At 38.8% G+C, this 23487-nt stretch overlaps 1 protein-coding gene across 1 annotated transcript in view; it reads right to left on the bottom strand.

Moving 5' to 3' along the window:
• Window positions 1-1488: 1488 nt before the first annotated feature.
• Window positions 1489-23487, bottom strand: part of MCPH1 (microcephalin 1) — a 1050284-nt gene continuing 1028285 nt past the window's right edge. The window contains exon 14 of the mRNA XM_053710372.1: window positions 1489-2099. Within this exon, the coding sequence (XP_053566347.1) occupies window positions 2044-2099 (56 nt within the window). The 3' untranslated portion in view covers window positions 1489-2043. The remainder of the gene's footprint in view (window positions 2100-23487) is intronic.

Raw genomic sequence — 23487 nt, 5'->3', positions numbered from 1 at the left:
ATGGCAAATATAAGTACAATACATATATTTAGAACTTTATATTAATACATAAAGTGACAAACCATAGCTGAGAATGTCTTAAGTAAAGAAAACATATTTACCGAAAGACACCCATCCACATATAGCAGATAGCCAAACCAGTACTGAAACAGTTTTCAGTAGAGGTAATGGAATATGAGATTATATCGTCGATCTGAAAAAGGGAGGTAGGAGATGAATCTCTACGACCGATAACAGAGAATCTATGAAAAAGATTTCCCGCGAGGAAAACCATATAATTCAATAGGTGATACCCCCTTCACATCCCTCATTCACTGTACTCTGAGAGGAATCGGGCTTCAAAATGCTGAGAAGCGCATATCAACGTAGAAAATCAAGCACAAACTTACTTCACCACCTACATAGGAGGCAAAGTTTGTAAAACTGAATTGTGGGTGTGGTGAGGGGTGTATTTATAGGCATTTTGAGGTTTGGGAAACTTTGCCCCTCATGGTAGGATTGTATATCCCATACGTCACTAGCTCATGGACTCTTGCCAATTACATGAAAGAAAATAAAAAATCCATTAAATACATAATCAACTAATCTATTAGTAAGAAATGGTAATTATGCCTAACAGGCATCAATAATGGATAAACATAATGTACATGCTTATTTGTGTTATCAGCTTTCTTTTAAACTAAACTGTAGACATTACTCGACCTTAGATCATTTACAGCTGCACTCATTATATCCTACTCTTCATGTGCTACTACTTAGGCAGATGTTGAACATGCTACTACTGTAAATATTCCCATTTAGTCTATTTAGAATTACTAAAAGTATTCCTACAGTCTATTCTAGAGGGTTGACCTGATATATCTGATATTTAGAAATCTCAGGCACTGATAATATGTGATCATTTTTTTGGAAAATAAGAACAGTACATCAACAAGTTCACTGGAAAAGGATGTAATATCCAGCAATTAATGCAATGGTGCTCTGTGGTATAAGAAAAAATGATAGCACTTTAAAAATATAAATAAAAAATATTTTTGTTCTTCTAGGACCTAGCGTGGTAAGAATAATGGATGGTGAACATTCTACATTACAGACCACACACTGTTTTATGTTCATATACCTTTTGAATCTGGAGGCTAATGGTTTTTTTTATAGTGTGGTTGATAGATTATATTTCCCTTGTTATTCTATAATCTTTAAAAATATCCATATTTAATCTACCAGATTCTCAGATCTAGTAGGCAGGCATTATTCTATTATTCCAGGGTAAGGGACCTAAATAAGAAAATGCTTTCACTTTGAAGGAAGAAAAATAGTGGATCTAAAGATGAATAATGTCAACCCTCCTACATGAATGTTTCCTGCAAGTTATTAGTTCTTGTGTTTTCATGGTGTTGGATTCAACAATTTCTTGAATCAGTGCTGAATTTACATAGTTTGTTTAGTAGTCTGGGTGCTAACGATAGACAAACCACAACACAAAAGCTTTAAGATTTTTGTTTTATTTTTGTTTTTTTGTTGTGCAATTAAACATAAAAAAACATATTGCCCTGGTTGTCATTTGTTTTTATTTACCCATCCAGCTGTATTCATTCATTCTCTAATCCTCTTATTGGTTTCTGTTGTGAGTTAGGGAATATAAATAGCTGCACACAAGGTGAGTTATTTATATTTATTCACTGACAAGTCACCAATCTTTTCCTGTTGCTAAATATATATTTTTATGCCTCCATATCACAATCCAACTGAAGGAAGTGAATGCAACAGTCTTACATTATACCATAGTATAACAAAGTTATACACTATCACAATAAATACAAAACAACTTCATAATATATAATTTATTGCTAAAATATTAAAATGACAAATATAAAAAAGATGATTCTATACAGAACAATATAAATGGATGTTAAAAAGTAATAGCAGCAAATAAAAGTACATTTTATATGTCTGTATAATAGCCAACTAGTGGCTTCTTCACAGTTTTATGTTCTGCTTCAGTAAATGAGTTAACAGCACCATCAGACATTAATATCACAGTATTTATGGTTCCAAGAGGTAGTTCTCCAAAGGCAGTAGTTTGTGCTGGGTAATGGAATCTAGATGAGAATCAGAAAATAATTAAAATGAGGTGTGGCTACTGTAGTGTAATAAAGCAAATAATACATTTGTTAAAGAAGTGTGATACTAGTTCAATTATAGTTTATGTTTCTACATTTCTCAAGCTAATTCATCCATGACACTTGTTTTTTTTTAACTTCAAAAGTATTGACAGAACCCAGGACTCCAAAAAAGCTCTTAAGAAAACTGTACTCCTCTTCAGAACCCAGAAGTTCTCATCCTCTGTATAGAAAGAATGTTTTAAAAATCATGCAAAGCAAGAAACCTAGGTTTTTAGGTTACCCTATCTAGGAACCAATCTTGTATACAAAAGACACGTAAATGTAGCCTTAGTGTCCTCATAAGATAAATGATATAACAATATACAAGAAACAATTAGAAAGAAGCGATAGTAGAACCCATGGCTTTGCACAATGGATACTATCCATGGAGGCATGAGCAGATATGATAAGGAACAATGAGAAAATAACTACTTCTATAAAATAACCAGACATGGGGGCTGTAAAAATGATCAGACAAAAGAAAGAGAGAACCATTATAAGGAATTGAGATATATATAGTTTGATTGGAATAGCCTTGTTAGTCCAGAGCTTCAGATATCATAATAACTGCAATAAATACAAATATTTTTTTTATCAGACTAAACAAGCATTTAAAAAAAAAAAAGTTTGCAATATTTTCCTCAATTCTTTTGGGACTGAATATATGTAAAAATAAATAAAACACAGAAGGTGTTTGTGCTCATATTTTTTTTCTGTGTATTTTAGAATTTAGAATTACCATTGCAATTTACATAATCATCAGTGTGTATTCTTTGTTTTTTTTTCTTGAAATTTCTAGAAAGTTTTACATCCTGAATAGTGATGCATTTCAATACTCTACACAGCGTCTGCAATTAGTATTTTGTTCTAGTGGTTCTACCAGAGTTGTTAATGACCTCCATATCGAAGTTCAGTACTACAGCTTCATAGCTGCTTTGATGTTACTGATCCGCCACAAATGCCTTCCATTCTTTGAAATCATCACTCTTCTCATAACTGGTATACTTTGACCTCTCCAGTCCATCAGTGTTCATTCTTTGCCAGATTCTCATTACTTCCCATCCACTCTGAGTAGTTTCACTTTAAGTTCTTATATTTAGGAAAACTGTCTAAATAAATCTACTTGTTATTTATAGCACTCGGCACTAGAAGTATCCACACTTACAATGCATTTACTGCAACGTAATTTAAGTTCAGCTAGGTTAATTAGCCCCATTTATTTCAAAGTTACAATAAAACTAACCTATATTAATAATAATTTGTGCTTAACATACAATTAGTTGGAGGGAGAAATGCTTTTCAGTACACCTTATTGCCATAAATAAATTTATATTAAATAGAAATGTTTGTGTATTTACATGAAAATTGATATAAAACAATGGAAAAAACAGAATTTATGCTTACCTGATAAATTACTTTCTCCAACGGTGTGTCCGGTCCACGGCGTCATCCTTACTTGTGGGATATTCTCTTCCCTAACAGGAAATGGCAAAGAGTCCCAGCAAAGCTGGTCACATGATCCCTCCTAGGCTCCGCCCACCCCAGTCATTCGACCGACGGACAGGAGGAAATATATATAGGAGAAACCATATGATACCGTGGTGACTGTAGTTAGAGAAAATAATTCATCAGACCTGATTAAAAAACCAGGGCGGGCCGTGGACCGGACACACCGTTGGAGAAAGTAATTTATCAGGTAAGCATAAATTCTGTTTTCTCCAACATTGGTGTGTCCGGTCCACGGCGTCATCCTTACTTGTGGGAACCAATACCAAAGCTTTAGGACACGGATGAAGGGAGGGAGCAAATCAGGTCACCTAAATGGAAGGCACCACGGCTTGCAAAACCTTTCTCCCAAAAATAGCCTCCGAAGAAGCAAAAGTATCAAATTTGTAAAATTTGGCAAAAGTGTGCAGTGAAGACCAAGTCGCTGCCTTACATATCTGGTCAACAGAAGCCTCGTTCTTGAAGGCCCATGTGGAAGCCACAGCCCTAGTGGAGTGAGCTGTGATTCTTTCAGGAGGCTGCCGTCCGGCAGTCTCATAAGCCAATCGGATAATGCTTTTAAGCCAAAAGGAAAGAGAGGTAGAAGTCGCTTTTTGACCTCTCCTTTTACCAGAATAAACAACAAACAAGGAAGATGTTTGTCTGAAATCTTTAGTAGCCTCTAAATAGAATTTTAGAGCACGGACTACGTCCAAATTGTGTAACAAACGTTCCTTCTTTGAAACTGGATTCGGACACAAAGAAGGTACAACTATCTCCTGGTTAATATTTTTGTTGGAAACAACTTTCGGAAGAAAACCAGGCTTAGTACGCAAAATCACCTTATCTGCATGGAACACCAGATAGGGCGGAGAACACTGCAGAGCAGATAACTCTGAAACTCTTCTAGCAGAAGAAATTGCAACCAAAAACAAAACTTTCCAAGATAATAACTTAATATCTACGGAATGTAAGGGTTCAAACGGAACCCCTTGAAGAACTGAAAGAACTAGATTTAGACTCCAGGGAGGAGTCAAAGGTCTGTAAACAGGCTTGATCCTAACCAGAGCCTGAACAAATGCTTGAACATCTGGCACAGCTGCCAGTCTTTTGTGAAGTAAAACAGATAAAGCAGAGATCTGTCCCTTCAGAGAACTTGCAGATAATCCTTTCTCCAAACCTTCTTGTAGAAAGGATAGAATCTTAGGAATTTTTATCTTGTTCCATGGGAATCCTTTAGATTCACACCAACAGATATATTTTTTCCATTTTTTATGGTAAATTTTTCTAGTTACAGGCTTTCTAGCCTGAATCAGAGTATCTATTACAGAATCTGAAAACCCACGCTTTGATAAAATCAAGCGTTCAATCTCCAAGCCGTCAGTTGGAGGGAAACCAGATTTGGATGTTCGAATGGACCCTGAACAAGAAGGTCCTGTCTCAAAGGTAGCTTCCATGGTGGAGCCGATGACATATTCACCAGGTCTGCATACCAAGTCCTGCGTGGCCACGCAGGAGCTATCAAGATCACCGAGGCCCTCTCCTGATTGATCCTGGCTACCAGCCTGGGGATGAGAGGAAACGGTGGGAATACATAAGCTAGGTTGAAGGTCCAAGGTGCTACTAGTGCATCTACTAGGGTCGCCTTGGGATCCCTGGATCTGGACCCGTAGCAAGGAACCTTGAAGTTCTGACGAGACGCCATCATATCCATGTCTGGAATGCCCCATAAATGAGTTATTTGGGCAAAGATTTCCGGATGGAGTTCCCACTCCCCCGGATGGAATGTCTGACGACTCAGAAAATCCGCTTCCCAATTTTCCACTCCTGGGATGTGGATCGCAGACAAGTGGCAGGAGTGATCCTCCGCCCATTGAATTATCTTGGTCACTTCTTTCATCGCCAGGGAAGTCCTTGTTCCCCCATGATGATTGATATATGCAACGGTCGTCATGTTGTCTGACTGAAACCTTATGAATTTGGCCTTTGCTAGTTGAGGCCAAGCTCTGAGAGCATTGAATATCGCTCTCAGTTCCAGAATGTTTATCGGGAGAAGAGACTCTTCCCGAGACCATAGACCCTGAGCTTTCAGGGATTCCCAGACCGCGCCCCAGCCCACTAGGCTGGCGTCGGTCGTGACAATGACCCACTCTGGTCTGCGGAAGCTCATTCCCTGTGACAGATTGTCCAGGGTCAGCCACCAACGGAGTGAATCTCTGGTCTTTTGATCTACTTGAATCGTCGGAGACAAGTCTGTATAATCCCCATTCCACTGTCTGAGCATGCACAGTTGTAATGGTCTTAGATGAATTTGTGCAAAAGGAACTATGTCCATTGTTGCAACCATCAATCCTATTACTTCCATGCACTATGGACTATGGAAGGACGAGGAACAGAATGAAGTACTTGACAAGAGCTTAGAAGTTTTGATTTTCTGACCTCTGTCAGAAAAATCCTAATTTCTAAGGAATCTATTATTGTTCCCAAGAAGGGAACTCTTGTTGACGGGGACAGAGAACTTTTTTCTTTGTTCACCTTCCATCCGTGAGATCTGAGAAAGGCTAGGACGATGTCCGTATGAGCCTTTGCTTTTGACAGGGACGACGCTTGAATCAGGATGTCGTCCAAGTAAGGTACTACTGCAATGCCCCTTGGTCTTAGAACCGCTAGAAGGGACCCTAGTACCTTTGTGAAAATCCTTGGAGCAGTGGCTAATCCAAATGGAAGTGCCACAAACTGGTAATGCTTGTCCAGAAAAGCGAACCTTAGGAACTGATGATGTTCTTTGTGGATAGGAATATGTAGGTACGCATCCTTTAAATCCACGGTAGTCATAAATTGATTTTCCTGGATAGTAGGTAGGATCGTTCGAATAGTTTCCATTTTGAACGATGGTACCCTGAGAAATTTGTTTAGGATCTTTAGATCCAAAATTGGTCTGAATGTTCCCTCTTTTTTGGGAACTATGAACAGATTGGAATAAAATCCCATTCCTTGTTCTCTTATTGGAACTGGATGTATCACTCCCATCTTTAACAGGTCTTCTACACAATGTAAGAATGCCTGTCTCTTTATTTGGTTTGAAGATAATTGAGACCTGTGGAACCTTCCCCTTGGGGGTAGTTCCTTGAATTCCAGGAGATAACCTTGAGAAACTATTTCTAGCGCCCAAGGATCCTGAACATCTCTTGCCCAAGCCTGAGCAAAGAGAGAAAGTCTGCCCCCCACTAGATCCGGTCCCGGATCGGGGGCTATCCCTTCATGCTGTTTTGGTAGCAGTGGTAGGCTTCTTGGCCTGCTTACCCTTGTTCCAGCCTTGCATTGGTTTCCAGGCTGGTTTGGGTTGTGAAGTATTACCCTCTTGCTTAGAGGATACAGAATTAGAGACTGGTCCGTTTCTGCGAAAGGGACGAAAATTAGGCTTATTATTAGCCTTAAAAGACCTATCCTGTGGGAGGACGTGGCCCTTTCCCCCAGTGATGTCTGAAATAATCTCTTTCAAATCAGGTCCAAATAATGTTTTACCTTTGAAAGGAATGTTAAGCAATTTTGTCTTGGAAGACACATCCGCTGACCAAGACTTTAGCCAAAGCACTCTGCGCGCCACGACAGCAAACCCTGAATTTTTCGCCGCTAATCTAGCTAATTGCAAAGCGGCATCTAAAACAAAAGAGAGCCAATTTAAGTGCTTGAACTCTGTCCATAACCTCCTCATACAAAGATTCTTTACTGAGCGATTTTTCTAGTTCCTCGAACCAGAAACACGCTGCCGTAGTGACAGGAACAATGCATGAAATTGGTTGTAGAAGGTAACCTTGCTGTACAAAAATCATTTTAAGCAAACCCTCTAATTTCTTATCCATAGGATCTTTGAAAGCACAACTATCTTCGATAGGAATAGTAGTGCGTTTGTTTAGAGTAGAAACCGCCCCCTCGACCTTGGGGACTGTCTGCCATAAGTCCTTTCTGGGGTCGACTATAGGAAATAATTTCTTAAATATAGGGGGGGAACAAAAGGTATGCCGGGCCTTTCCCACTCTTTATTTACTATGTCCGCCACCCGCTTGGGTATAGGAAAAGCGTCGGGGGGCAGCGGAACCTCTAGGAACTTGTCCATCTTACATAATTTCTCTGGAATGACCAAATTGTCACAATCATACAGAGTAGATAACACCTCCTTAAGCAGTGCGCGGAGATGTTCTAATTTAAATTTAAATGTCACAACATCAGGTTCAGCTTGATGAGAAATTTTTCCTGAATCTGAAATTTCTCCATCAGACAAAACCTCCCTCATGGCCCCTTGAGATTGGTGTGAGGGTATGTCAGAACAGTTATCATCAGCGTCCTCTTGCTCTTCAGTGTTTAAAACAGAGCAATCGCGCTTTCTCTGATAAGTAGGCATTTTGGATAAAAGATTTGCTATGGAGTTATCCATTACAGCCGTTAATTGTTGCATGGTAATAAGTATTGGCGCACTAGATGTACTAGGGGCCTCCTGTGTGGGCATAACTGGTGTAGACACAGTAGGGGATGATGTAGTATCATGTTTACTCCCCTCATTTGAGGAATCATCTTGGGCAATATCATTATCTGTTGCATTACTGTCCTTACTTTGTTTGGACACTATGGCACAATTATCACATAAATTTAAATGGGGAGACACATTGGCTTTCATACATATAGAACATAGCTTATCTGATGGTACAGACATGTTAAACAGGCTTAAACTTGTCAACAAAGCACAAAAAAACGTTTTAAAATAAAACCGTTACTGTCACTTTAAATTTCAAACTGAAAACACTTTATTACTGAATATGTGAAAAAGTATGAAGGAATTGTTCAAAATTCACCAAAATTTCACCACAGTGTCTTAAAGCATTAAAAGTATTGCACACCAAATTTCAGAGCTTTAACCCTTAAATTAACGGAACCGGAGCCATTTTTACATTTAACCCCTATACAGTCCCAGAATGAGGCTCTGTCTATAACTAGAAAGGCCCCCATCTGAAAAAGGTGTCCAACACAGTGCCTGCCGTTTTTCTAAACGTTCCCCAAGATTATAATACCAATAATTAGTTAGAATCTGCATAATATGCCTAGTAAAGCAATTGTTTTAGCCCAGAAAAATGTCTACCAGTTTTTAAGCCCTTTTTGAAGCCCTTTATTCTTTTATGTTTAACTAAGAAAATGGCTTACCGGTCCCCATGAGGGGAAATGACAGCCTTCCAGCATTACATGGTCTTGTTAGAAATATGGCTAGTCATACCTTAAGCAGAAAAGACTGCTAACTGTTTCCCCCAACTGAAGTTACTTCATCTCAACAGTCCTGTGTGGAAACAGCAATCGATTTTAGTTACTGTCTGCTAAAATCATCTTCCTCTTACAAACAGAAATCTTCATCCTTTTCTGTTTCAGAGTAAATAGTACATACCAGCACTATTTTAAAATAACAAACACTTGATAGAAGAATAAAACTACATTTAAACACCAAAAAACTCTTAACCATCTCCGTGGAGATGTTGCCTGTGCAACGGCAAAGAGAATGACTGGGGTGGGCGGAGCCTAGGAGGGATCATGTGACCAGCTTTGCTGGGACTCTTTGCCATTTCCTGTTAGGGAAGAGAATATCCCACAAGTAAGGATGACGCCGTGGACCGGACACACCAATGTTGGAGAAACAAGGTTTTATTGCATTTCAGAGGATAACTCGTTAGCCAGATGAATAACATAATTTATGCTTACCTGATTTCTTTCATGGTGGTGAGAGTCCATGGTCCATTACGCCTGGGAATTACTCTTCCCTGCCACTGCAAATATTCCCAAACCTCAAGAGCTCTATAAAACACCTCCCACCTCACTGGTACCTCAGTCAAACATATAGCCAAGCAAAAAAGGTAGGAAAAGAAATAAGAGCAAAAAAATTTAAGCAGGGAAAAAACATAATTTATGTAAGAACCTACCTGATAAATTCATTTCTTTCATATTAGCAAGAGTCCATGAGCTAGTGACGTATGGGATATACATTCCTACCAGGAGGGGCAAAGTTTCCCAAACCTCAAAATGCCTATAAATACACCCCTCACCACACCCACAAATCAGTTTAACGAATAGCCAAGAAGTGGGGTGATAAGAAAAAAGTGAAAAGCATAAGGAATTGGAATAATTGTGCTTTATACAAAAAAATTATAACCACCACAAAAAAGGGTGGGCCTCATGGACTCTTGCTAATATGAAAGAAATGAATTTATCAGGTAAGTTCTTACATAAATTATGTTTTCTTTCATGTAATTAGCAAGAGTCCATGAGCTAGTGACGTATGGGATAATGACTACCCAAGATGTGGATCTTCCACGCAAGAGTCACTAGAGAGGGAGGGATAAAATAAAGACAGCCAATTACGCTGAAAAAAATTGAGGTTTCGACAAGCTGATATCAATTTTAGACGTCTCTTGTCTGTCAAAGACAGAGTCATGGACACTGAATCTATCTGGAAACCTAAAAAGGTTAACCTTGTCTGAGGAATCAATGAACTCTTTGGTAAATTGATCCTCCAACCATGATCTTGAAGAAACAACACAAGTCGATTTGTATGAGATTCTGCTAAATGTGAAGACTGAGCAAGTACCAAGATATCGTCCAAATAAGGAAATACCACAATACCCTGTTCTCTGATTACAGACAGAAGGGCACCGAGAACCTTTGTAAAAATTCTTGGAGCTGTTGCTAGGCCAAACGGTAGAGCCACAAACTGGTAATGCTTGTCTAGGAAAGAGAATCTCAGAAACTGATAGTGATCTGGATGAATCGGAATATGCAGATATGCATCCTGTAAATCTATTGTAGACATATAATGCCCTTGCTGAACAAAAGGTAGGATAGTCCTTACAGTTACCATTTTGAATGTTGGTATCCTTACATAACGATTCAATATTTTTAGATCCAGAACTGGTCTGAAGGAATTCTCCTTCTTTGGTACAATGAAGAGATTTGAATAAAACCCCAGCCCCTGTTCCAGAACTGGAACTGGCATAATTACTCCAGCCAACTCTAGATCTGAAACACATTTCAGAAATGCTTGAGCCTTCGCTGGGTTTACTGGGACACGGGAAAGAAAAAATCTCTTTGCAGGAGGCCTTATCTTGAAACCAATTCTGTACCCTTCTGAAACAATGTTCTGAATCCAAAGATTGTGAACGGAATTGATCCAGATTTCTTTGAAAAAACGTAATCTGCCCCCTACCAGCTGAGCTGGAATGAGGGCCGCACCTTCATGTGGATTTAGGAGCTGGTTTTGGTTTTCTAAAAGGCTCGGATTTATTCCAGACTGGAGAAGGTTTCCAAACTGATACCGCTCCTGAAGATGAAGGATCAGGCTTTTGTTCCTTGTGACGAAAGGAACGAAAACGATTATTAGACCTAAATTTACCTTTAGATTTTTTATCCTGTGGTAAAAAAGTTCCTTTCCCACCAGTAACAGTTGAGATAATAGAATCCAACTGAGAACCAAATAATTTATTACCCTGGAAAGAAAGGGAAAGCAGAGTAGACTTAGAAGACATATCAGCATTCCAAGTTTTAAGCCATAAAGCTCTTCTAGCTAAAATAGCTAGAGACATATACCTGACATCAACTCTAATGATATCAAAGATGGCATCACAAATAAAATTATTAGCATGTTGAAGAAGATTAATAATGCTATGAGAATTATGATCTGTTACTTGTTGCGCTAAAGCTTCTAACCAAAAAGTTGAAGCTGCAGCAACATCCGCTAAAGATATAGCAGGTCTAAGAAGATTATCTGAACACAAGTAAGCTTTTCTTAGAAAGGATTCAATTTTCCTATCTAAAGGATCCTTAAAGGAAGTACCATCTGCCGTAGGAATAGTAGTACGCTTAGCAAGAGTAGAGACAGCCCCATCAACCTTAGGGATTTTGTCCCAAAACTCTAATCTGTCAGATGGCACAGGATATAATTGCTTAAAACGTTTAGAAGGAGTAAATGAATTACCCAAATTATTCCATTCCCTGGAAATTACTTCAGAAATAGCATCAGGGACAGGAAAAACATCTGGAATAACTACAGGAGATTTAAAAACCTTATCTAAACGTTTAGATTTAGTATAAAGAGGACTAGAATCCTCTATTTCTAATGCAATTAGGACTTCTTTAAGTAAAGAACGAATAAATTCCATTTTAAATAAATATGAAGATTTATCAGCATCAACCTCTGACAGAATCCTCTGAACCAGAAGAACCATTATCAGAATGATGATGTTCATTTAAAAATTCATCTGAAAAATGAGAAGTTTTAAAAGACTTTTTACATTTACTAGAAGGAGGAATAACAGACATAGCCTTCTTAATGGATTTAGAAACAAAATCTCTTATGTTATCAGGAACACTCTGAGTATTAGATGTTGACGGAACAGCAACAGGTAATGTAACAGTACTAAAGGAAATATTATCTGCATTAACAAGTTTGTCATGACAATCAGTACAAACAACAGCTGGAGGAACAGATACCATAAGTTTACAGCAGATACACTTAGCTTTGGTAGATCCAGCACCAGGCAGCGATTTTCCAGAAGTATCTTCTGACTCAGTGTTAACATGAGACATCTTGCAATATGTAATAGAAAAAACAATAATAGAAAAAACAACATATAAAGCAAAATTTATCAAATTCCTTAAATGACAGTTTCAGGAATGGGAAAAAATGCCAGTAAACAAGCTTCTAGCAACCAGAAGCAATAAATAATGAGACTTAAATAATGTGGAGACAATAGTGACGCCCATATTTTTTTAGCGCCAAAAAAGACGCCCACATTATTTGGCGCCTAAATGCTTTTGGCGCCAAAAATGACGCCACATCCGGAACGCCGACACTTTTGGCGCAAAAAAACGTAAAAAATGACGCAACTTCCGGCGACACGTATGACGCCGGAAACAGAAAAAAAAAGTCTGCGCCAAGAATGACGCAATAAAATGAAGCATTTTCAGCCCCCGCGAGCCTAACAGCCCACAGGGAAAAAAAGTCAAATTTTTAAGGTAAGAAAAAATTTAATTATTCATATGCATTATCCCAAATATGAAACTGACTGTCTGAAATAAGGAACGTTGAACATCCTGAGTCAAGGCAAATAAATGTTTGAATACATATATTTAGAACTTTATAAAAAAGTGCCCAACCATAGCTTAGAGTGTCACAGAAAATAAGACTTACTTACCCCAGGACATTCATCTACAAGTTGTAGAAAGCCAAACCAGTACTGAAACGAAAATCAGTAGAGGTAATGGTATATATAAGAGTATATCGTCAATCTGAAAAGGGAGGTAAGAGATGAATCTCTACGACCGATAACAGAGAACCTATGAAATAGACCCCGTAGAAGGAGATCATTGAATTCAAATAGGCAATACTCTCCTCACATCCCTCTGACATTCACTGCACGCTGAGAGGAAAACCAGGCTCCAACCTGCTGCGGAGCGCATATCAACGTAGAATCTAGCACAAACTTACTTCACCACCTCCATAGGAGGCAAAGTTTGTAAACCTGATTTGTGGGTGTGGTGAGGGGTGTATTTATAGGCATTTTGAGGTTTGGGAAACTTTGCCCCTCCTGGTAGGAATGTATATCCCATACGTCACTAGCTCATGGACTCTTGCTAATTACATGAAAGAAATATGCGCACAAACATAAACCAACACAAAAAAATAGGGTGGGGTCTGGTGGACTCTCACCACCATGAAATAAATGTTTTCTTTTATACAGGTGGTGAGAAGAAAAAATCCCTTACACCTGGGATCTAATACCCAAGCTTTGGGGTCAATGAGTAATGAAATATAAAGAGCGGGATTTAAGAAACATCTTTTTTTCAATGAAAAACTAAATCCAAATCCCCAAATGAACCAAAAAAGGGTAGATTAATGCAATTAAAAATAACCAACAGGCAAAAATCAATCAACCTGAGATAACTGCCTGAAGGACTTTCCTACCAAAGAAGCTGCCTTGCAAACTTGGTCAACTGAAGCTTCATTCTTAAAAGCCCAAGAAGTGGTGAATGATCTAGTAAAATGGGCAGCAATCCATTTCGGTGGAGGGTGACCTGCCTCCAAATAAGCCTTATGTATCATAAGTTTCAACTAAGAAGCCAAAGAAACGGCAGAAGCTTTATGTCCATTCCTGGAACCAGAAAAATGAACAAACAAGCTAGAAGTTTGACTGAAATCTTAGTAGCGTCAACATAATACTTCAACACTCTAACATCATCCAAATTATGCATAGATCTCTCTGAAGAATTCTTGAGATTAGGACACAAAAAACCATAAATTATGCTTACCATATAATTTAATTTCCATCGAGGGGAGGAGAGTCCACGGCTTCATTCATTACTGTTGGGAATTAAGAACCAGGAGGCGGCAAAGACACCCCAGCCAAAGGCTTAAATACCTCCCCCACTTCCCTCATCCCCCAGTCATTCCGCCAAGGGAACAAGGAACAGTAAGAGAAATATTAGGGTATAAATGGTGCCAGAAGATGATTTAAATTTAGGTCCACACCATCGGAGATACAGGCGGGAGCCTTGGACTCTCCTCCCCTAGATGCAAATTAAATTATCAGGTAAGCATAATTTATGTTTTCCATCTAAAAGGGAGGAGAGTCAACGGCTTGGTTATACCTCAATAAGCTCACCTTTTGCTTTGATAAAAGGGACAAATTGGAGAAGATCGTGAGACTGTCTTTAAGTTGGCTGCACTCATTCTCCAGGAAGCTCGAGGAGACTACACCAGCGCATTGTAGCGTTATCCTCTGATGAAAAAGGAGCTTATTTGCACATACCTTCAAAACTTGTAAGGATTTTATACAGGCGAACACTACCACTCAAATAAACATCTAACAAAATAAGTAGTTAGTATTTATGTGATCCAACATTTAAAAAAAAGACACTCTGATCCATAACACATGAGGTCTCATCTGTGTTTTGGTTTATTTATGGTAATGTAGGGGATGAAGTTAACTTGACTTATCTACAGTATTTTTTTTTAGTGCGATGTTAAGGTGTGGTGGATTAGGGGTTAATAGTGTAGCGGGTATTTTGCAATATGGGGTGTGGCGGTTTAGGGGTTAATTCTGTACCGGGTACTTTGTGATGTGGGGGTATGGCAGTTTAGGAGTTAATAGTGTAGAGGAGTACTTTATGATGTGGGTTGTGGCGGTGTAGGGTTAATAGTGGAGTAATTTGCAGATGGCCTTGTGACAGTTTAGGGGTTAATAGTATTTTAGTGCAACTTTTTCCTCCAGCCAAAAAATTTGCATTAAATGCGATTGTGTTCGAGCAATCGCATCTACTTTCAACTTGTAATACAAGCACAATTGGCGCTCAACGCCGCCCATAGAAAATATGCAGTGCGGAAATGACTGCAAGTTTGCGCAAACAAATTTGTAATATGCATTTGAGCGTAAAAAAACAATGCGCTCTCGAAAACACAGCTATGCTATTCGAGCTAACAATGCAGCACTTGTAATCTGGCTAAGTATTGTGGATGGGTACAGTCTTGCCTAGTGCTTTTTGACAGAATACCATTAATTTTAACTATGACAGATGGTTGTGAGTAGAGGATGACTATTTTGTGCATATATATATATATATATATATAATATAAATAATAAATGGTGACTGCACCACCTTACAATCAGATACTTGCTCAGGCACGGGATGGAGTCTGGCCTAAGCCTCTAATAATATAAATGTAAAGAATCCCAGCCACAGAGACTTAGAAATTGATTCAACACCAGTTTTGGTTGGTGACTGGGGACTTCCGGCTGTGGGTGGGGCCAACAGGTAGCACGCAGGTAGAGTGCTGGTAGCTATCTACGGCTCTATTCTCCTATACGATAGGAACACCACTATTCAGCAGCCGCCCGTTATTAGCCTTGTCCTAAGAAGAGGTATTAGGACTGGCTAGTGATCCTCGGATCTCGGATGGGAAGTCACCAGAAGGCATAATTACTCTGTGGCTAGGAGCACCCGGAGAAGCTGCCCTGTTTCTCTGGCAAATCACGTTGATATTCATAATCATTTGTGGCAAGGCAAAGATGGATCGCTGATACTATATGCAAACCCGGTAACCTGAAGCAAGCCTTCATTTTCAACGGGCGCCTCAAGGTAAACAAAAGAAGCACAAGCAGCACCGAAGTTAGACTACGCTGTTCCTCCTGACTACCTGCAGCAGAGCTTGGAAGGCAAGCAAAGAGACGGATACCCTTTTCTGCAGTTGCAGCGCATTTGGAGTCTAAGAAAGTCTTACCGGTAAAAAGTGCTGCTGAGCTGTGCATCAAGGACGTTACAGGGTGACTGACGGTTTTCTACAGCGATCCCCCTTGCGAAGCTCTCGAGTGTCTGAGGGGCTTGACCGGACTGGAGGGCAAGTGTTTTCATTTTCCTGGACAAAACGGTTGTTGCTCACAGGTCTCTTTAATCAAGCTGTGAATCTTGGAGACAGCGTATTGCAGAAACCCCGCGTAAACCTGCAGGACCGCGGGCATCACCTAAGGAGGCTGTAAACCCGGTGTTCTCTGGAATTCAGCCGCACCTGGTGGCGGCTCTTACACAAGCATGGTCGAGTAAGAGACACTTGCGTGGTTCAGAGGCCCCAGAGGAATACCAGCAGACGGAGGTAAACCTATCTGTGAGCTGAAGGTGCTTAAGTAAGTTCCATTGTTGTCACAATGGCTGAATGTTGGCTGGTTTAGAGCCCTGGTTACACTTTCCCTATAAAACCGTCTGGCAGTATATTCATGGTCCCTAATTGAGAGCAAGCAGTGGTACAGGAGAAATCCTTCAACAAAGGTCGGATTTGTGTCATAGGACAAAGAGGATCTCATTTCAGGTACTTTTTATCATCTTTATCTTTGGCGGATATACTGGGACAATAAGCCCCTTTCTATGGAGCGACCCTAAAGGGATCTTTGCTGCGGGCTAAGACATAAAGTAGGGCTGTTGGTGGCTCACATAAAGACATAAAGTAAAAGGAAAGGAAATTTAATTCGGTGTGGTATAGTCATTTTTAGCTAGCTTTTTTTCTTCTTTCTTTCCATCAGAAGCTCTGGCAAATGTATAGTTAAAAGAAAAAGGAAAAAAAGGGACGTTTACCCGGAGTATAAAAACTAACTAATTGTATCTGTGGGATTAGATACTATTTGTAACAATATATATGCTAGTAACATAAGAATGTAACTTAACTGGTTAAGGAATAAGAAGCACTGTAATTGACTTTTTCTTTTGTCTAAATTTGAAAATGGTGTTAATATTAACTAGGCTTCCGTAACTGTGAAAATTTAAAAGTACAAGCTTGGAGCTGTTGGTGTGTCTAAAAGTGTAAGATATCGGAAAATTACAATTAGAGGCACAAAGTATTTAGTGATAAATTTGAGTCCTCTTCTTTTTGTTCTTTTTTTTTGTTCTTTTTCTCTCTTTGTTTTTCTCTCACTGTTTTCACCTCTCTTTTCTTTTCTTTTTTTTTTTCTCTCTTTCTTTTTTCTCCTTCACATGTTATTTATGTAAACACTTGTTATTTAGCACGTATTACAACATTTTTTAAGTTTGGTTGTTCCTTTTATTTTAGCGTTCACAGCTACACTTTAGCACTGAATTAGATTAAGTGGCCCTGTAGCCACCCAGTCACAGAATTTTTTTTTTTTTCTCACTACACATACACATAATACTACGGTGATTGGACAGATTTATTACACATCCAAAAGGTTCTTCACCTAAAATGCCACCAAAACAAAAAGATAAGAAGGGCAACGTTAAAAATATGGAAAATGTGCTTGATGCCTCACAAGATCAAGGAGCGGTCAATTTGGGCGTTAGTGACATGACAGAATTTGCAGCTCAAGTAGCGAAGCTGATGACCCCTCATTTAGATCTAATTAAAGCTGAAATTAAAGCAGAGATTCTTAGTTTAAAAGATGAAATCAGACAATTTACGGCAAGGTTAACGGAGGTGGAGACTAGGGTCTCAGAGGCGGAGGACAGAATAAACACTCATAGCTCTGATATCACTGTTCAAGGGAAAATTATCTCGCAATTGCAAGAACGTCTAGAAGACCTTGAGGATAGGTCGAGGCGCAATAATTTACGGATCATTGGCCTCCCCGAAACAGTGGAATATCAAGATTTGCTTCATTTTGTATCTGTCACCCTCCCTCAGGCCCTTATGATTCCTCCTCCTCCTACACCTTTTCTGATCGAGAGAGCACATAGAATAGGCCCTCCTAAGGATAGTAACACTTCACCAAAAGCTAGAACTGTTATTTTCAAGTTTGTGAATTACCAGGACAAGGTTTTATATTTGAATTATTACAGGAAAATGAGATCTGTCCTTATTGATAATAACAAAATCCTGATTTTCCAAGATTTTTCGGCAGAGACTATGGCCAAAAGGAAAGTAATGTCTCCCTTTTTTGCGAAATTTACAGAAGCTGAGTGTACTGTTAGACTTGTTTACCCAGCTAAACTTCTAATTACCAAGGCAGGCCGCTCTTATACAGCAAACGATAGCAAGGAAGCTCGGGCATTATGTAGAGAATTTGGGATAATCTGACTTTTAGACAGAAAGAAATAGATAAACCTACTGTAAATATATTGTCCGACATATTGATGAATTATGTTAGATTTATCACTGAACCATGGTCAGGGGTGTTTTTTTTTTCTCTTCTTTCCCTCCTTCTCTTATGTCATAGAGTGCTAGAGATATATGGCAAGGTCCAAAAAGAAATATTTTTAATGTTGTTTTTCTGTATGATACCATTGCTTGTTTTTTTTTTTGTTTTTGTTTATCCACAGAGTGCTAGAGACACATGGCAATGTTTAAAGGGAGGAAAGTTTAATGTTGGTTGTTGTTTGAATTTTTTTTTTTTCCTCTCCCCCTCCCCCTCCCCTTCCTCCTCTCTCCAACCACACCCTCCCCCGCAACCTTCCCCACTGCAAATTTGCTTAGTATGCTTTCTTTAGGAGTACAACGTATTTTATATTTTTATTATGGCTGTACCATTTAAGCTAACCTCCTGGAACGTTGGAGGTATCACCTCCCCAATTAAAAGAAAAGCAATAATCAAGCAGTTGGCTAAAACCAGAACGGATATTGCTTTCTTACAGGAGTTACATTTAACGGCTACTGAAATTCCGAAACTCCAGACCAACTGGGTAGGGGAAGTGATTGCTGCCCCGTTTAATGCTCGCAAAAGGGGAGTGGCAATCATATTGAACAAAAGATTTGACTATAAGATAGATTCTCACATTATAGATCCAGAAGGGCGGTTTGTAATTGTAGAACTAACACACAATAAGACTCGATATGTATTATGCAACTTATATGGACCTAACAATATTGATAAAGTGTTCTGGGACAAACTTGTTTCACACCTTCATAAATTTATAGGCCAGAACCTTATTATAGCAGGGGACTTTAACTTAATAGCAGATCCTTCTCTTGACAGGGTTAAAAGAACAAAAAACGTTAAGCCTGATAGAAAGACCCGTATTCTTCAGAGATTTTGTTTTCAATTGGGGCTGATAGACATCTGGCGGATACAGAACCCGGATCTGAGATCCTATACGTGCATGTCAAAAGGCCAGCAGGCACTCTCTAGGATTGATTTTTTTCTGATTGCTGAACCTCTGATTGGCTTAAACTGGGAAGCGGAGATAGGGGAAATAGTGATCTCAGATCACGCTATAATTTCATTATCATGTAACTCTCCAAGGACAGATAGGGCAATGAATCAATCTATATGTTTTCCAAAATACTTAATGAATAATTTAAAATTTAATAATTGGTTGATTGAGCAGTGGCGAGAATATGTGAGGTATAACCGAGACTATGAAACTAAACCTGAAGTGTTTTGGGAAGCAGCTAAAGCTGTGTTAAGAGGCAAAGTAAAGGCGTATCTTTGTAAAATGAAAAGGAAATCTAGGACACTAGAAATCCAACTATCCCAGCATGTTAAGAATACATACAGCACATACCTTGCGGATCGCTCGACCCTTCACTGGCGGAAATACATCTCCGCTAAATCCACTCGAGATGTTTTTATCAAACAGAAAACTAGAGCAGAAACACAACGGCAAAAAGCCCTCTATTGTGGATATGCGGGTAGATCCGCTAAATTTGTGGCGAGATTGATCAAATTTAACAACAAAAACAAGATAAGAGCCATTAAAAAGGGAACCGAGAGATTCACTTGTAGCAAAGATATTGCCAGAGTTTTTTATGAGTTTTTTTCGGAACTATATGGGGCAGAAGAGCAAGAGACAACAACTGAGGCTTTTTGGGGCAAATTTAAGGTTCCTAAAATCCCCTCTGAGAGCTTAGCAGAAATTAATGCCCCAATCACTATAGAGGAAATTCTGGAAGCAATTGCAGATGCTAAGAATAATAAGGCAGCAGGTCCTGATTGCTTACCTTCTGAATTTTACAAGATCTTGCAGTTACATATCGCCCCATCTTTAGTTAAACTATTTAATTATTATTTTATTGAACATAATAAGTGCTCTCCTTATTTTGCAGCAGTAGTAATTACTCTAATTCCAAAAAAAAAACAAAGATCCAGAGTTGCCCGGTTCATATAGGCCTATATCAGTTTTGAATGGCGATTATAAATTGTTAACATCGATTCTTGCAAAACGTCTAAAACCGCACCTCGGCCTAATAATTCATGAGAACCAAGCAGGGTTCATGGCTGGGAGAAACCCCACCAGGAACACTCGTAAGATTATGACATTAATTGATTATTTCTGGTACAAGTTTAGCACAACTAGGCATAACACGATGACAGATCTAGCGCTTTTAACCGTTGACGCGGAGAAAGCATTTGATCGCGTCTCATGGAAACACTTATTTTTTTCCTTAGAGCAGTTTGGACTGAAGGGACATGTCCACGAAATGATACGTATTATATATTCAACCCCGATCTCCACATTGCTTATCAACGGAGACTTATCACAACCAGTGAAATTACACAGGGGCACTCGTCAAGGATGCCCCCTATCCCCGTTACTATTTAACATCTCACTGGAACCGCTAGCAATTCTCCTGCGCCAGCAATTAGACGGAATAGGGACACAGAAACTGGTTCTACTGATGTATGCAGACGACATACTGCTCTGTTTAAGCAATATCAATAAGAATCTCCCGATATTTTTGGATATAGTTGATACCTTTGGTAGGATTTCGGGTTTTAAAATTAATCTATCTAAGTCAGAACTTCTCTGGTTAAATAAAAAAGCTCGAACGATAAAACATCCGTTCAGAGAAACTGCTCACATAACTTACTTAGGGATCCTATTAAACCCAAACCCACAAGAATGGTATAAGCTGAATTATAACAAATGTTTTCTAGAATGTAAGGAAAAAATGGAACACTGGATAAACCTCCCTATTTCTTTATCCGCTAGAGTTACCCTTATAAAATCTATTTTGTTCCCTAAAATATTTTACCTCAATCAGAATATTCCATTACATATTCACAAAAAAGACATAATAGAATACAATAAGGCTTGCTCTAGATTTTTATGGCAAGGGTCTAAAGCAAGAATTTCTGTAGCACGATTGATGAATAATCTAGAAGCGGTGGGATTGGCACTGCCTAACATATCACTTTATAGTTTAGCGGCACGGGTTAAAGTGGCAGTGGACTGGATGACAAGACAGGATCAGGTATCTCCAATAGAATGGGAAACTACATTAACAGCCCCTTATCGTTTAGATGCTATCTTACATTGCCCAATCACAGCTTTACCAACACAGATTTTTATTTTAGAAACTTTTAAAAATATCATTATAGCATGGCAAAAGTTCTGTGTGTGCCTTGATATTTCCCCACATGTGTCTAAATATTTATCTATCACTGGGAACCCGATTTTTATGCCAGGAATTACAGATGAGGTTTTCAGATCTTGGTCCAGTAAAGGGTTAGTGTATGTAGTGCAAATGTTGAATACAGACTCAGAGCTTTTAACGTTCGGGGAAATTAGTAACCAATTTGGATTATCAAACAAAGAATTTTATGCCTATCTACAGATAAGGCACTTTATATATGAACTTAAAAAAAATTATGGGACTGAATGGTCATTATGTGAGCTCCAAAGCAGAATCAATAACTTTCAAAGGGGGATCTACTCTATCGCCCCGTTCTATGCCCTTCTTACTTACGAGTCAGACATAGTTCAAATAAAGCATATTGTGACTATATGGGAAAAAGTTTTTCCACAAATAGATAAAGAAGTAATAGAGAATGCTTTTAAGGTGATACAGAAAAGTTGGGTACAAACTACGTGGAGAGAATCCCAGATTAAAGTGGCTTTAATGATATACCTAACTCCGACAAAATTAACCAAATGGTATAAGACAATGATTAGATGTCCTAGATGCAGCTCAGTTGAAGCAGATATGTTGCATTGTTTCTGGGCATGCCCCAAAATTGCCCAATTTTGGGCTAAGGTAATATACTGGACGAAAACAACTCTTAAGATAGAATACGTTGTACTACCTATAGAAATATTTTTTCTAGTGAAACCGCAAACCCTGGTTACGAATCATAAAATGATTAATATAATTATACTACTTGGACGTAATTTAATATTAAGAGCCTGGAAGGCTAAGTCAGCACCAAGTTTAAAGGAATTTAAGAATGCACTGACCTCCCACTATATATTTGAACAGCATAGTTTACAGAATCCAACAGATACCCAGCTAGCCAGGTTTTTTAAAGAGTGGAAAAATTTTATTTCCTCCTTTCCAGAGGAGACACAGAAGACCTTAGTTAGGCCATTTAAAAACTCGACTTATCTTCAACTTCAAGTTTTAGCGGGACATCTTCCAGGTACTTGGATAAGCGATAATGAGGACAGGATATAGATCGACCCAGAGTAATCTATGGGAATGAGGGGGTGGAGGGGAAGGGGGAGAGAGAACACCTTTTTTTCCTTTTTTTTTTTTTTTTCTTGTTTTTGGTTGAGTTTGTTTTATTAAGGATAAAAAAAAATTTTTTTTTCTTTTTTTTTCTTCAATTTGTATAACATTAAAGAATTATAAGGATAATGAAGGTTAATTTGTTTAGATTAGAGTTTACTGATCTACTTGGGGCCCTGCGTGGCGCACAAGGTAACTGATTTGTATATATGTACATCTTGTTGAATATCAATAAAAAATTTATAAAAAAAAAAAAAGAACCTGCCACCAGGAGGCGGCAAAGACACCCCAGCCAAAGGCTTAAATACCTCCCCCACTTCCCTCATCCCCCAGTCATTCTGCCAAGGGAACAAGGAACAGTAAGAGAAATATTAGGGTATAAATGGTGCCAGAAGATGATTTAAATTTAGGTCCACACCATCGGAGATACAGGCGGGAGCCTTGGACTCTCCTCCCCTAGATGCAAATTAAATTATCAGGTAAGCATAATTTATGTTTTCCATCTAAAAGGGAGGAGAGTCAACGGCTTCATTCATTACTGTTGGAAACATATACCCAAGCTTTAGAGGACACAGAATGAAATCGGGAGGGAAAAAAAGGCGGACCCTAATCTGAGGACACCACAGCCTGCAAAACCTTTCTCCCAAAAACATCTTCCACCGAAGCAAAAACGTCAAATTTATAAAACTTAAAAAGTGAAAAAGTGTGTAAGGAGGACCAGGTAGCCTCCTTACAAATTTGCTCCATAGAGGCTTCATTCGTGAAGACCCAAGACAAAGCCACAGCTCTAGTTGAATGAGCCATGGTCCTCTGAGGAGGCTTATGTTTCGCTGTCTCATAGGCCAAGTGAATCAAGCTCCTCAA

Source organism: Bombina bombina, chromosome 4, assembly GCF_027579735.1.
Source record: "Bombina bombina isolate aBomBom1 chromosome 4, aBomBom1.pri, whole genome shotgun sequence".
Classification (NCBI taxonomy): Eukaryota; Metazoa; Chordata; class Amphibia; order Anura; family Bombinatoridae; genus Bombina; species Bombina bombina.
This window is presented reverse-complemented; position numbering and strand designations above follow the sequence as displayed.